General features: G+C 40.2%; 1 protein-coding gene across 1 annotated transcript in view; it reads right to left on the bottom strand.

Moving 5' to 3' along the window:
• FRY (FRY microtubule binding protein) overlaps window positions 1–13,431 on the bottom strand; it is a 260,678-nt gene that overhangs the window by 80,587 nt on the left and 166,660 nt on the right. Inside the window, exons 32-36 of the mRNA XM_077868184.1 lie at window positions 10,057–10,313; window positions 9,427–9,573; window positions 7,945–8,113; window positions 6,688–6,778; window positions 1,413–1,495 (exon numbers count right to left, since the gene is read on the bottom strand). Coding sequence (XP_077724310.1) covers window positions 1,413–1,495; window positions 6,688–6,778; window positions 7,945–8,113; window positions 9,427–9,573; window positions 10,057–10,313 — 747 coding nt within the window. The remainder of the gene's footprint in view (window positions 1–1,412; window positions 1,496–6,687; window positions 6,779–7,944; window positions 8,114–9,426; window positions 9,574–10,056; window positions 10,314–13,431) is intronic.

Consider the following 13,431-nt stretch of genomic DNA (forward strand, 5'->3'; position numbering starts at 1 on the left):
TTACTTTATTATACCATTTCTATCAAAGTCTATGTCCTGGACCTAGAGAAAAGAGATACACTTTAAAAGAACCAACTGGCAAAGACAGCAATATTCTTGATGCAAAATCCACAGTCATAGAGTATTATGTTTTGTTATTATGTTCGTCACATTCTGGGGTGGGGGGAGGGTCAGGATTTGATGGCTTCACCTTTTCATGATGCTTTTTTCCCCCTTCATTCTGAGTTACTAACTATTGCATTGTAACCAGGCTTTTCTTGAACCACAATTCTCAATTTCTCAATGACTACTCTCCTCATCTGTAAAATCTAGTCCCATCTAAAACTGATGGTCAGTACCCCTGAGATTTAAGACATTCAGTGTTTGGATGGTATGGTCCTCTGATGGGGCAAAGAAAGAAAAGAAAATACAGCTTTATTATCCCTCAGACTTATGGTCTTAGTAAGAAGCTATATAAGGACATAGTTGAAACTCAACCTAAGTTAAAGTATGGCAATTATATGTGGATTTTAGACATCCTTCCAATTGGTATTTTCAATGCTGAAGAAGGGCCTATTTGTGCATTAAGAAGCAGAGTCAGGGCAGCTGAAATATGGTGTGATTACAACTATGTAGGTCTTACCCACTCTGTACATTTTCCATAAAACAGAACAAATCAGAACAACAGCTATAGCTACAAAGGTCCTATGCATTGACAAATGAACCTAACTCATGAAATACTATCATATTTACAATTTCCACAAAAATAGACAGATAAATAGTTTATCTGATTTCCTCAGCATACTGAAATGTCACAGGGAGTATTCTTTGGTTCCAGAATTTCTGCAACTTGTGACCAAGTGATATCCTTTACCTGCCCAGTATCCACAGAAGCTGTTCAGGCTTACACAAAATGAATGAATGCATTGACCTCTTTGGTGTTCCCACCTTCCCAGGGTATGAAGAAATTCCTGTGACAATTCTATCTCCTAGTTCAGTGAGGTTTTCACTCGGCTACTAGGACTATGCCATTGAGAGATTCAATGTGAAAACAGATCCTACCCTGGGCAAGCTGACTCACAGGGCTTAAAGGTCAAATCCATTCCTAAGATAGTTTGAAAAAATGAACGGCAACATTTGTTCTCTAACAGGGCAATTCTTAATAGTGTTTTCCCACCTGCATCACCAAGGAAAAATGCCAAGAATATAAACATACAGATTTGGGCAGTAGTTTGAAGTCTTCTAATTTTTATTTGTCACCGTGTGGCTTTTTATTTTTAAGGTGCTGACTATGCTCACCTGCATAGTTGGATTACATGGTTACTTAATATTTATGGGTCTTTTCTGAGTAATTAGAACAGGAATAATCAAAATGCTCATTTTTCCACTCCCCAACCACCTGTATTCCATCTGAACAACCTGCTGGTACTTACTTTTATCTTCATCATATGATCCTCCAGAGCTATTGCTGTATCTTGACTCTAGGCGGGTGTGGGCTCTGATGACGTTACTAAACCTTCAAATACAAGAACAACCGTTGGAAATACTGATGTGTGTATGTGTGCTGTTGCTCATGAAAACATACCACTATTTAGTGGCTGAGTTTCTGGCAACGTGTTCCAATGATGCTTTTCTTAAAGGAATACTATAAGAATTGTACCTGAAGCATTTTGTTCTCCTTGAGAGGGCCAGTGCTCACCCTTGCTCAGAAGCACAAGTTCAAGCCTTGCCAAGATAACTATTTTAAGGCTAGTACTTGAATGGAGCCAGAAAATAACATTTGTTTGGAAAGAAAATGGGAATGACACTGAATCATTTGAGTCCCCTATTCACTGAACAATTTGAACCCCTGATTCACATGGTAGCCTGGCAATAGGTCAATAAATAGTTGCTGATTGATTAAGTCAAATTAAATAGAATTGCAGATATACAAAAATGATTTCATAACAAATCTTGGACTTTATCAGCTTTACAGTTTCCCTTAAAAATGATCTGAAGAAAAAAAAAATGATCTGAAGATTTTCCCAAACTGTGAAACATCCAACTATAAGATACTAGTTATTATATTTCTACCTTGAATTTCTAGGTTGTCTTGCCTTCCCTCTTCAGGGCACCAAAGGCTTTCAAATCAATAGTATTTTTGTCATCTAAAGGCCTACAATGTAGGGCAAGGATGTGGTTGAGGGGAAGTGATGATAAAACATTGTCTATGTTTATTTTATATAAAATGATACAGACATGTTTCATCATATATATATATTCTACAATTAAGAATTGTAGAATGGATGACAATCCTTCTCTTTTCCCTTGAGATACATCTAAAGCAGTGTGAGGCAGAGGTTATGAAGCCAAGATGAATGAGAACAGCAAGCCCCTTCCATTATATATATGCAGTCAAAGCAAATAATTAAGGCTCTATAGAAAAATCTGGGAAATTCAAACCATAGCAGGTATGCTCCCCTTCATTACTGACAAGTGTTCTGCCTTAATTGACAACAGATCAACACTTATTTCCCTCTAGAACACTGGGGAATGCAGGGCTATAACTGTCCTCTAGTAGGGAGAAGAAGATATGCTTTAGGAAAAAGCACTGGATGTGCCATTAAGATTCCTACCTTGTATAACCTCAGAATATTGAGGTTCATCACTGAGTCATCAGTGGCTTAGATTTGATGAACATGGAAATGTAAGACTATAATAACTTTAGTTTTATTCACCTCTTAGATGTTTATAGCAGCTTTTTCTTTCCCGTGACAGAGCCATATTTTCCCTAATAACACTGTATTTCAAGCTTTATTATCATATCTTTTGGGCTATTGCTTTGTGAATCCATAAAACAGAACAGCTAGGACATCTGCTCAGTCTGTCTATATCAGACTGAACTTATGAAATTAGGAAAGTGACAAACTTATCACTTTTTAAAAAGATTTTATTTATTTATGAGAGACACAGAGAGAGAGGCAGAGACATAGGCAGAGGGAGAAGCAGGTTCCCCACAAGGAGCCTGATGTGGGACTCGATCCCAAGACTCCAGGATCACACCCTAAGCCGAAGGTGGACACTCAACTGCTGAGCCACCCAGGCATTCCAACTTAACCACTTTTTGAAGATGTCCTTTAATCATACTTGTGCTGATTAAATGCCAAGTAAAAAACAATGTATGCTTGAGCCCAGACCTCATTCAGCAAGGAACAAAATCAGGGAAATGAAAGAATTCCACATCTGGAGATTTCTATGGGACAGAGGGCTCATGAACCATCTAGTCTATGCTGGCCTTATAATCACGTTCTGGAAGGACCAGGCAGGAAAGAACTGTAGAATGGATGACAATCCTTCCCTTTTCCTTTGAGATGCATCTAAAGGGGTGTGAGGCAGAGGTTATGAAGCCAAGATGAACAAGAGCAGCATGCCCCTTCCATACTATTCTCTTTACTCTGGGAAGATCAAAACTATAATGTAATAAAGTGTAAGCTTGGGTCGGGTTGAGGGAGTAAAAACTGGCTCCTAAGAGTAAAATCTGCTATTTTGCTTTGCTTTCCTGACTTGAAGAAAATAAGTTTTGGTTTAGGGTTTAGAGGAATTTGAAGGACAAAATGTTTCTCTAAATTTTCTCTTGCTGATTTAGCTCAAATTAATACTTAGGCAACTTTTTGTAGATTATTAATCTCTACCCCTGTGTCAACAGAGATTACCAGAAATTTATACATGTGAAGCTTATTGCTTTGCTCCCTAGGAAAAATCCTTTCATGGAACTATAAATTTATCAAATAAGCACTTATTAAGGGTTGATGTACTGAAAATACTTATGGAGTTTGGTTCTGCATATTTTACCAACTGCTATAAACAGCTATTTTAATAAAAAATGTGTTCACTTGTTGTTTAATAAAAAATACTACTCAATAAATCCTTCTTTGAATTTAGGGTAGTTTCCATTAGTAGCTTCCAATGAATCATTTTCATTTATTTTTACATACTGAAAGTTATGAAATTCACTGTATTCTTCTTTGTTACTTTGGCTATTGAAGAACTCAAGGTTAGGTTAATATTAACTTTTACTAGTTTTCCTTAATGAGGACTTGAAGACTTTTGACACAACTATCTTCCTCTCCCCTTAGCTTGGCTCTTATTCTTTTATTATTGTTTTAAAGGTATCAGACCTATCCAAACATTTTGTTAGTAGATATGATAATATTAAATAGTGAAATACATCAAAGGACCATTGACCTAACCAAAAAAACATGGCATCAGGCCTGCTTTTTTGCACAATTATATGGCGCCCTCTGGAGCCCAATAATGTATTTTGGTGACCAGTACCCCCAGGAGTTGGGTAACACAGCAGCCTGGTCAGTATTTCTAACCAATTGTATCTGTAGACTCTTTGCCTACAAGGACTGTAAAGAACAGAGGAAGTAACTGTCTTCTGTAATGGGGTTAGCAAGAGGGAGGGAGATAAGTGTTTGGACAGCTTATCTCTGGGGCTGTGAGATTTCTCCCATTTTCATTCACATACTGAATAAACATCAAAGAATTCCGACTATGTGCAGCATAGTAGGCTAATCATTAAGGATAGCAATATGTATACAAGATGTATGGTCTCTATTTTCCAAGAATGAAAATCTAGTGGTTGAGAAAAGCATGTGTACTAGTACCTATAAATCAACCTGACAGGGTCTACAAGGAAGAAACAGTAATGAGTAGTTCAAGAGACATATGGTATTTTACACTGAAGGCGCAGTCTACTTTCATAGAAAAGAGAGAATGTATTAGAGATATAGTGCAGGTGGGGTATAGGATCAATAGAATAATGGTATCCTTTGGGATAAAATATTCATTTATGTATGACATATGTATATAAATATGACCAATAAAGCTACAGGTAAATAGATATAGCCATTATAAAAGAACCAGATATATATAGCATATATATAAAAAAGTGTGGGTACATACTGGCTTTCCAATGGCCAGCACTGACAGAGGAGGAAGGCAAGAGTTAAACAAGAAAGCCTCTATTGGAGGTGCTCTCTGGTCTTGATATTACAGAAATGACTGACTTAATTTCAAGAGCCACCACTAAAAACTTGGGCAGGACACTCAGGACTCTTGTCCCAAAGGGGCCTTTGTAGTAAGATGTTAATATATAGACATGTATCACCTTTCTACCCTAAATAAAATTAAGATGGAAAATTCAGTCTAGACAATAAATGATAAAGAATGTTACACACCAACTAGAAAGAAGAAATATCTTTAGAGAAATATAATGTGATTATTCACCATGAGGAAGTTTTCCAAAGAAGGTACTAACAAATACAGATTAAAAACATGTTAATATTCTTGTATTGTCACTGACATACGGAGTATGAATACCTTTACTCATTTCAGAGTAAATTTATATTCTAATAAAGGCCTTCAGAGAGAAAGGCCTTTATTAGACATCTGTAAAGGACGAGGTCTATGATCATGATCCACTGGGTTTGGGCTTTTAGCCTGAAGGAAGGCTCATGTGGATGAGCATCTGCCTAAAGGCAGTACAGCAACCCAGGATTGAATGTACTGAGGAATCTGATAAGGGTCTGAATTGCAAATGAGCCTTCAGAACTCCACAGGCAGTCCCTCTTATGTCAGATACCTTCCACCAGCAGCCCCCCTGCCATATTACCATGCACAGGTTGAAAGCCTGAGGATGGTCATGAAACATCTAGAAACATTATTTTCATTATGTGATCTATTGCATTTTCTCCATTATGAATTTGTGAGTATATTATCCTTGCCACTAGTTTCTTAAGTGAAAGGGCTCCTCAGGAGTTTTCACTAGAAAATGCTCAGCCTAAGCAGTTTCAACACTAGGAGAATCATTCTAATTTTTATTTCATTTTTTAAAAGATTTTATTGATTGATTGATTGATTGTGCAAGTCGGGGGAGGGGCAGAGGGAGAGGGAGAGCATCCTTAAGCAGACTCCCCTCTGAGCACGAAGCCGGAAGCAGGGCTCCATCTCATGATCCTGAGATCAAGACCTGAGCCAAAATCAAGAGTCGGATGCTTAACTACTGAGCCACCCAGGTGCCCCATCATCTGTTTTTTAATTTGAGTCCTATTTCTTTCTTTTTGTTTGTTTCTCTGCTCTTCACAATTAACTACAGGAAACAGTGATGCAGATTTTATTTACTTATGAGTAGCTTCTGGGCAATGTAAAGGGGCAAGAGAAATACCATTAAAGAGCTAATGTGAAGGGGATAGAGGCTTCTTTTAGCAGAAAAAGGCAGTGCTGTTAGTTAACCAAAATTGACAATGTAAAGATGAAATAAAAATTATGACATTTCATTGAACTCACCCCCAGACAACTGCCCAATCTCTAAGCAATCATTCTGCAATCAGATTTGAAAATTTCACATGGAAATTCCCTCTAATTCCAGATGGTCTGTGCCCTCTAACAGAACAACCAGTGGTTTTTAGTAAGCCCTGCATAAGTAAGTGGGATCCAGCCACCAGAATGACATCCCTCTTAATCTTTCTCTCCTCTGGCTTTTCTCAGGGAGAAATCATTATCTTTAGGGATATACAGAGCAGAATCAGAGTCCCTTTGTGTTTCTAAAAGCAAAGAAGAATTTAATTGTATATGTATAATTTATGAAACACCACAAATTCTTACTGATCCCTTTGTATATTGCTAAAAGTTATACTGGATATTAAGCCAAATTTGTGTACCAACCTCTCATCAGATTCTTTCAGTATCTTGCTCTCCTCGGCATCTGGGAAACTGTCCTGGCCAGCAACCACTGTGTTGCTGCTGGAAGTGGTTCCTATAGGTAGGATTAGAAAAAAATGTAGGGGTAAGGGTTTAAACCCAGGTCCCAAGTAATTACAGTGAAGGATTTCTCATAAAATCTCATGTTTGAAAGATTCCTTGCATCTTCTATACAATCTCAAACATTCTAAACAAACTTCTACGCCCACAGTACTGAAATGAGAGAATCCCAGACATGTGTTATGCTCAAACCAAATTCCTTAACTCTCTTATAAAGTGAGGCTACAACATTCTTGAATCCCCTTCTTCCTAACCACTTAGGTAATGAGCTTATTTATAGTGGCTGACCCTGCCACTTACTGCTTTAGTATTTCTGGGTCCAGGAGTTATTAAACTAATGTTAGTGAAGCAAGTCCAAGTACCTAGAGTTTCTGATCCCTGGGCCACTGTTACTCTGTGAGAACATGTTCTGGCAGCAGGCGCAGGGCAAACAGAGGGCATAAGAGACCAGGAGACAAGGGAGATTTGAAGGTGGTTACAATATTAGGAAAATCAAAAGGAAGGAACTTAAGGAGGATGCTATATATTTCATAAAATGATGCCGAGAAGCCAATTTATTGCAAGCGATAATACCATTGAGGAGCATTTTAGTTAACCCTGGGAGACTATTAGCCAAGAAAATTCCATAGATACGAGAAGGAGGGTCTAGAAATGAGATTCCTAAGTGATTGCTATGTCCTGCCAGGGATCAGTCTAAAGTATAAAGCTCCATGGCTTACCAGTACCAGGTCACTGACTGATGGTCACCCTTCTAAAATGATTTTATTAAACAACAATGCCCTTGAGGAATCTCAGCTATTTTGAATCTATCTTTTTTTTTTTAAAGATTTTATTTTATTTATTTAATTGAGAGAGAGAAAGAGGGAGCATGAGATCAGGCATGAGCAGGAGGAGGGGCAGAGGGAGAAGGAGAAGCAGACTCCCCACTGAGCAGGGAGCCTGATAGAGGACTTGATCCTGGGACCCTGGTATCACGACCTGAACTGAAGGCAGACAATTGACTGAACCACCTAGGCGCCCCTAAAGCCATCTCTTAAATGAAAGTTTATACAGGAAGAAGAAAAAGTAACATACACATACACTCTTATCCCTTCAGTGCTCTCCATAAAGGAAAATCCAGAGATCCAAGACAAGATGCCCACCCAGCTGCCCTTCCCCTACCAGAGGCTGCTGCGGAGGCCTTGCTGCTGGCTGCAAAGCGGTAAAAGGGCGGGTTGTCACAGTGCTGGACAATGGGGTTTACTGGCTCCGTCTGCTGCAGCTCAAAGAGAAGCTCTTCCATGGTCTGAATGGTGTTGTTACGGCACAAATATATCGCCACCTTTTTAATCTGAGAAGAAACACAGAACACAAGGGATGTCTTCTAGAGCCTCGCCCACAAGAATGCTAGACTGTAACCTATTCCTTTCAATGAATGTGTCATCCTCAGAGCTGCCATCCTGGTGGCTCAGCTTTGCAGTCTCCTAGTGTGAACCAAAATGTTTGGATTAAAATTTGCCTCTCTTCACATGCATGTCTGATAGGGCCACTTGGTAAAGGCCTGAACTTCCCTAGTGGCCAGGTTTACAAAACTTATGGGGCACATGAATTCTCTCTAAACTGAAAACTTGCCACCTAAGGCCTTATCTAGAAAGAATTTTATTTGTACAAACCGCGGGAAAAACTGCTAGTTATTTTTGTTTAAATAAGGAATCCAGCCCCCTGCTCTTCTCCCCTAGAAAAAAAAATTAGCTATTTGTATGGTTTTAAATTTTAAAAACAACTCTGAATTAAAGCTCTGAATTACTGTGGCCCTCACAGTCAAACCTAAGGCAGGGAATCTGCAGTAGGGCTTAGGTGGTTCAAAGAGGCAGGCAGGCAGAAAGTCTCTTGGAAGATCAAACAGCACACAAATGCCAATTGAGTTAGGGTTTAAAAAAATGCTGTTGTCTCATTGATCATATCACCTTTATTTTATTTTAAAGATTTTATTTATTTATTCATGAGAGACATGCAGAGAGAAGCAGAGACATAGGCAGAGGGAGAAGCAGGTTCCTTGAGGGGAGCCTAATGTGGGACTTGATCCCAGGACCCCAGGATCAAAACCTGAGCAGAAGGCAGACGCTCAAACACTGAGCCACCCAGGTGCCCTGATCATATTAGCTTTAAAGACAAACACTAAATATCATATATCTCAGGAAGATTTCTCTCTTATTTCTCTCCTACCACTTACATGTGAAGAGAAACACTTGGATACTCTCCATTTTTATTTTGTTTTAAGAGCATCAAGATGTAACCATGAAACATTCTTATGAGCCATAATACAATGTTTTGCTGAGTTTCCCTTACATATTGGGTCTACTGTTTACAGAAGGCAGCTTTTAGTAACTCTTAGGAAAATATCTACCCCTTAATTCATAATAAGTTTCTGCATCCAAAGGCTTAGAAAGACGATGACAGAGGTGTCACAGGACACTGTAGCCTGCTTCCCAGGGGGCAGAAGGAAACTTTTTATGTAATATCTAGGTAAGCTCACAGGAGATTAGGGTGATGGACAAAATTTGACATCTCCATTTTCCTCAGTGCCAAGAGCATATTGTGACTTGTAATTGCAAATACAACTGACAGGATCACCGACTCCTGAAAAGTCTGAGGCACACTTACGTAGGGCAAGAGGAGCGTGTCACTGCTAACTCCACACAGGCTGATCAGGAACTGCAAGGTGATCCTCAGGTTGTTGCTCCATTTCTCGTTGTTGGCTAACGCATTCCAAGCATTTTCCATTTCCGGGCCAGGAACTTCATCTCCGTACTAGAACAAACGAGATAAACATTGGCCCAGGAGGCATGTGGGGAAAATGTCAGGATGCAAAATGTTTGATTAAAACTTGTTATAAGGGTCATTGCTATCTCAAAATCCTAAGAAGGAGTAGACCTGGCCAATCCTCAGAAAGAGACCAATTTTCAGTGATTTATAATGCACCAATCAGTAACGTATGTGCTTATTCTCATGATTTTTAATATGTTAGGGTTCTCATTTTTCTTTTCATTATTACCTTTAAAAATCATGGTAAAGTACACATAACATAAAGTTTGCCATTTTAAGCATACAGTTCAGTGGTATTAAGTGAATTCACATTGTGGTGTAACCATCACCATGGCCCATGCCCTTGTCATGCGATTTTTTAATGGTAAGTGCTATTCATCCTGAGTTGGCAGCACAGGGTTTGGTTAACCCAGAGATTTTCCTGGCTGACAGATCCATGTCAGTGAGGCACGTATTCTCTGAGCTTACCTTGGCTGTCATGTACATGAGGTTGTTCAGGACCAGTGACGTAGCTTCAGGGGAGCCCCAGCCACTCCCTCGCAGCCCATGTGAAGTGGTGGCTTCTCCTTCCCGATCCTTGACGTCATCCTCTGGGCTGCTGGGGCTTGACCCTGGGAGGAGGAGCCTGCTGTCCACCAGCTCGATGTTGTGCAGCCAGGGCAGCAGATAGGTGAGCATGATCTGACGCCCATTCGGATGTGTGGTGGGGAATCGCTGGCTGACTTCTAAAGCGAATGGCAGTAACACAGAGCCCTATGTTACCTCATCAAGATAAACTAAGATATTAACATAGATCAAACAATGACATCAGTTTATAAAGCATTTTCATATACAGCAGCTCCTCAAGGCCTCAAAATCTTAAAACTGAGGCTTGTCCTCAAGCATCTTGCATCTGGCACCCTGGGGAGGGACGTCAGAGGGCACAGTGGGGAAAGCATAGGGCTTGGTAAAAGTGGGGTGAGGTGCAAGGCTATGGGAGAGGTGCAGCATAGGGCCCAGAACAAGGGGCTGGGAATCAGAAGGACATGGGATTAGATCCCAGGTCCTCCACATACCAGCTGCATGAAATCTGTGTTAGTTACCTAACCTCTTTATTCCTCAGTTTTCTCATCTGTGGAGTGGGACTAGTTGGGCTGCTGTGAGGATTAAGAGATAGAATCACAAGGTATATTATTATTATTATTATTATTATTATTAAAGATTTTATTTATTTATTCATGAGAGACACCCAGAGAGAGGCAGAGGGAGAAGCAGGCTCCCTGAGAGGAGCCTGATATAGGACTCAATCCCAAGACCCTGGGATCACGACCTGACCCAAAGGCAGATGCTCAACCACTGAGCCACCCAGGCATCCTTTATATGGTATATTATATTGTCAGCACAGTGCTGGTTATCCAGTAGGCTCTTCATAAACAGTGGTTAGGACTATTATAACAGTGACTATTATCTTTCTGCTATACCAATATTTTAGCAGATGTCCTCCACAAACTCTTAGATGTAAAACTGAGAAGTGAAACTCCAGGAAGAACAGACCAATGTGTGGACTCATGTTCATGGTATCTACTTGAAAACCGTCAACTATGTGGAGGTGCATGCTCAATGCTGCACTTCATTTTATGAAATAAATGAATTAAAAGGGTAAAACGGGACATCCAGTCACCATTATTCTCTCTGATAGCATTTTTGCATTGTTTCACTGCCAGCAGCATTTAATTTTATGATCTGAATAAGCTTTCTATAGAAATAAAAGCACAGCATTACCTATATGTTCCAAGCTGCTTGTAATCTTTTATTTCTAACATCTAGAGAAGAAACGGTTTTATCCTAAGGGAAATTTGAAAGCATGGTCTGATGCACTTGTTATTATCCAGTGCAGCATGTAATCTCGTTTGGAGGGCTCTTGGCTGCTAAACAATAGAACAACACAGATGCCAGGAATTACACCAAGATAATCCACTAGATCCCTGAAACAGTAGCCTTAATTGACTTGGCCCTTTTCCTAAAATTACAATTTTTTTTTATTTTTAAGACTATGAATATATTTAATGCTGTGCCACAATAATCAGTGTTAAGCTGTGATGTTCCCCATAGCTCAAAATCTCAAAACTGACTTAATTTCTATACTTGATGGATGTGATAACTGCTATCATGAACTTTCCTGACACATAATCAGATCATAGGACATTTATGTATTTGACATACAGGGACTTTTCTGGGTGCAAGCCATTGTGCCAGGCACTATGGAGCCAGTAAGGACTCAAGGTTCAGTTCGCATCCCTGAGAAGGAAGCTCTGAGCAAGTTATGTTGACAGGTAAGCCTGGGGCAAGGTAGAAAGTGACAAAGGAGACAGAAAGGAACAAACAGTGATGTAGAAGTTCGGTGGAAGAAAAGGACTTCTGGTCATAGGGATTCAGGGCACTTTATGGCAGAAGAACTATCTTAAGTCTGCTAGCAAGGATCGGGAATTTGGAGGGGAATAAATCCTTCCAATCAGAGGGACAACTGCTATTAAAAATACATCTTTTAGCAATGGCATAAAAACCTGTAGTCCTTTTTTGTTCTTTTTTTGTTGTTAATTTTTTTTTAAGATTTTGTTCATTCACTCATGAGAGACACACACACACACACAGAGGCGGAGACAGAGGCAGAGGGAGAAGCAGGCTCCATGCAGGGAGCCTGATGTGGGCCTCAATTCCGGGACTCCAGGATCACACCCTGGGCTGAAGGCAGACGCTCAAATGCTGAGCCACCCAGGTGTCCCTGTAGTGGTTTTCTGAAGCAATGATTAATTTCTAACATATCACATGATTTGCTTATTTATGATGTTTATTACACCTTGACTGTCAGATCTAAGGTCCAGCTGTGTGAGAGTGGGTGGGGGGATATCTGTCTGAAGCATCCCAGGCACCTCGATCAGGGCCAGGATTGTAGAAGTCTTTCTGAAGGGAAATGAGGAAAAAAATGCCACAGGCAGGCAAACAACCCCCATGCACTCCTCCAGAAACAAATTAAAAAAAAAAAAAAAAGAGAAGATGTCAGTGGGCTGCTCTGTCCATTTTCTGGCTCCTCTGGGAGGGGCCTGTGCAACTCGCCTGGCTACTTACAAGGAATTAACTCATCTGAAGTTACAGGCAATAAAAAAAAATCTCATCACGGGGTTTTTAGTGGGAAAACCAGTGAAAACAAGAGCTAGAAAATCTCTATAACACCTACACTCAATATCCCAAGCTGAGCTCATGATCTCTGCTTTGTCCTTAGCCTCCCCTTCTCGCTGGATTGGCTCTTGAGGTGGGGTTATCACCTACTACCTCCCAGATATCGTACCAGGGACTCCCTTCTCTATACCCTGCATGGTAGCCCTTGACTCTGGTCTCCTCTTTTTACTCCTACAAGCCTCATAATTTCCTCCATGGAGCACTGTCATTGTTTCTCAACTGATCTCTCTTTTTAAAAATTTTTTATTTTTTAAAAGATTTTATTCATTTATTTGGCAGAGAGAGAGAGAGAGAGAGCACAAGCAGGGGGAGTGGTAGGCAGAGGGAGAGGGAGATGCAGGCTCCTCACTGAGTAGGGAGCCTGATGCGGGGCTTGATCCCAGGTCCTTGGGATCATGACCTGAGCCAAAGGCAGATGCTTAACCAACTGAGCCAGCCAAGCATCTCTGATCTTCCCTCTTTAGACTGGATGTTCTTTTACCCATCCTTCACATACAGTCAGTCTTTCTAAAATGCATTCCAATCTTGTCCCCCCTCTCTTGTTTGAAACTATTCAGTGGCTTTCAGAACCCAATCAGTTTGTTGGACACCCTCCCTGTTCCCAGAGCTCTGGAGATTTCAAGAAGC

The sequence above is a fragment of the Canis aureus genome, chromosome 24, assembly GCF_053574225.1.
Source record: "Canis aureus isolate CA01 chromosome 24, VMU_Caureus_v.1.0, whole genome shotgun sequence".
NCBI classification, from domain to species: Eukaryota; Metazoa; Chordata; class Mammalia; order Carnivora; family Canidae; genus Canis; species Canis aureus.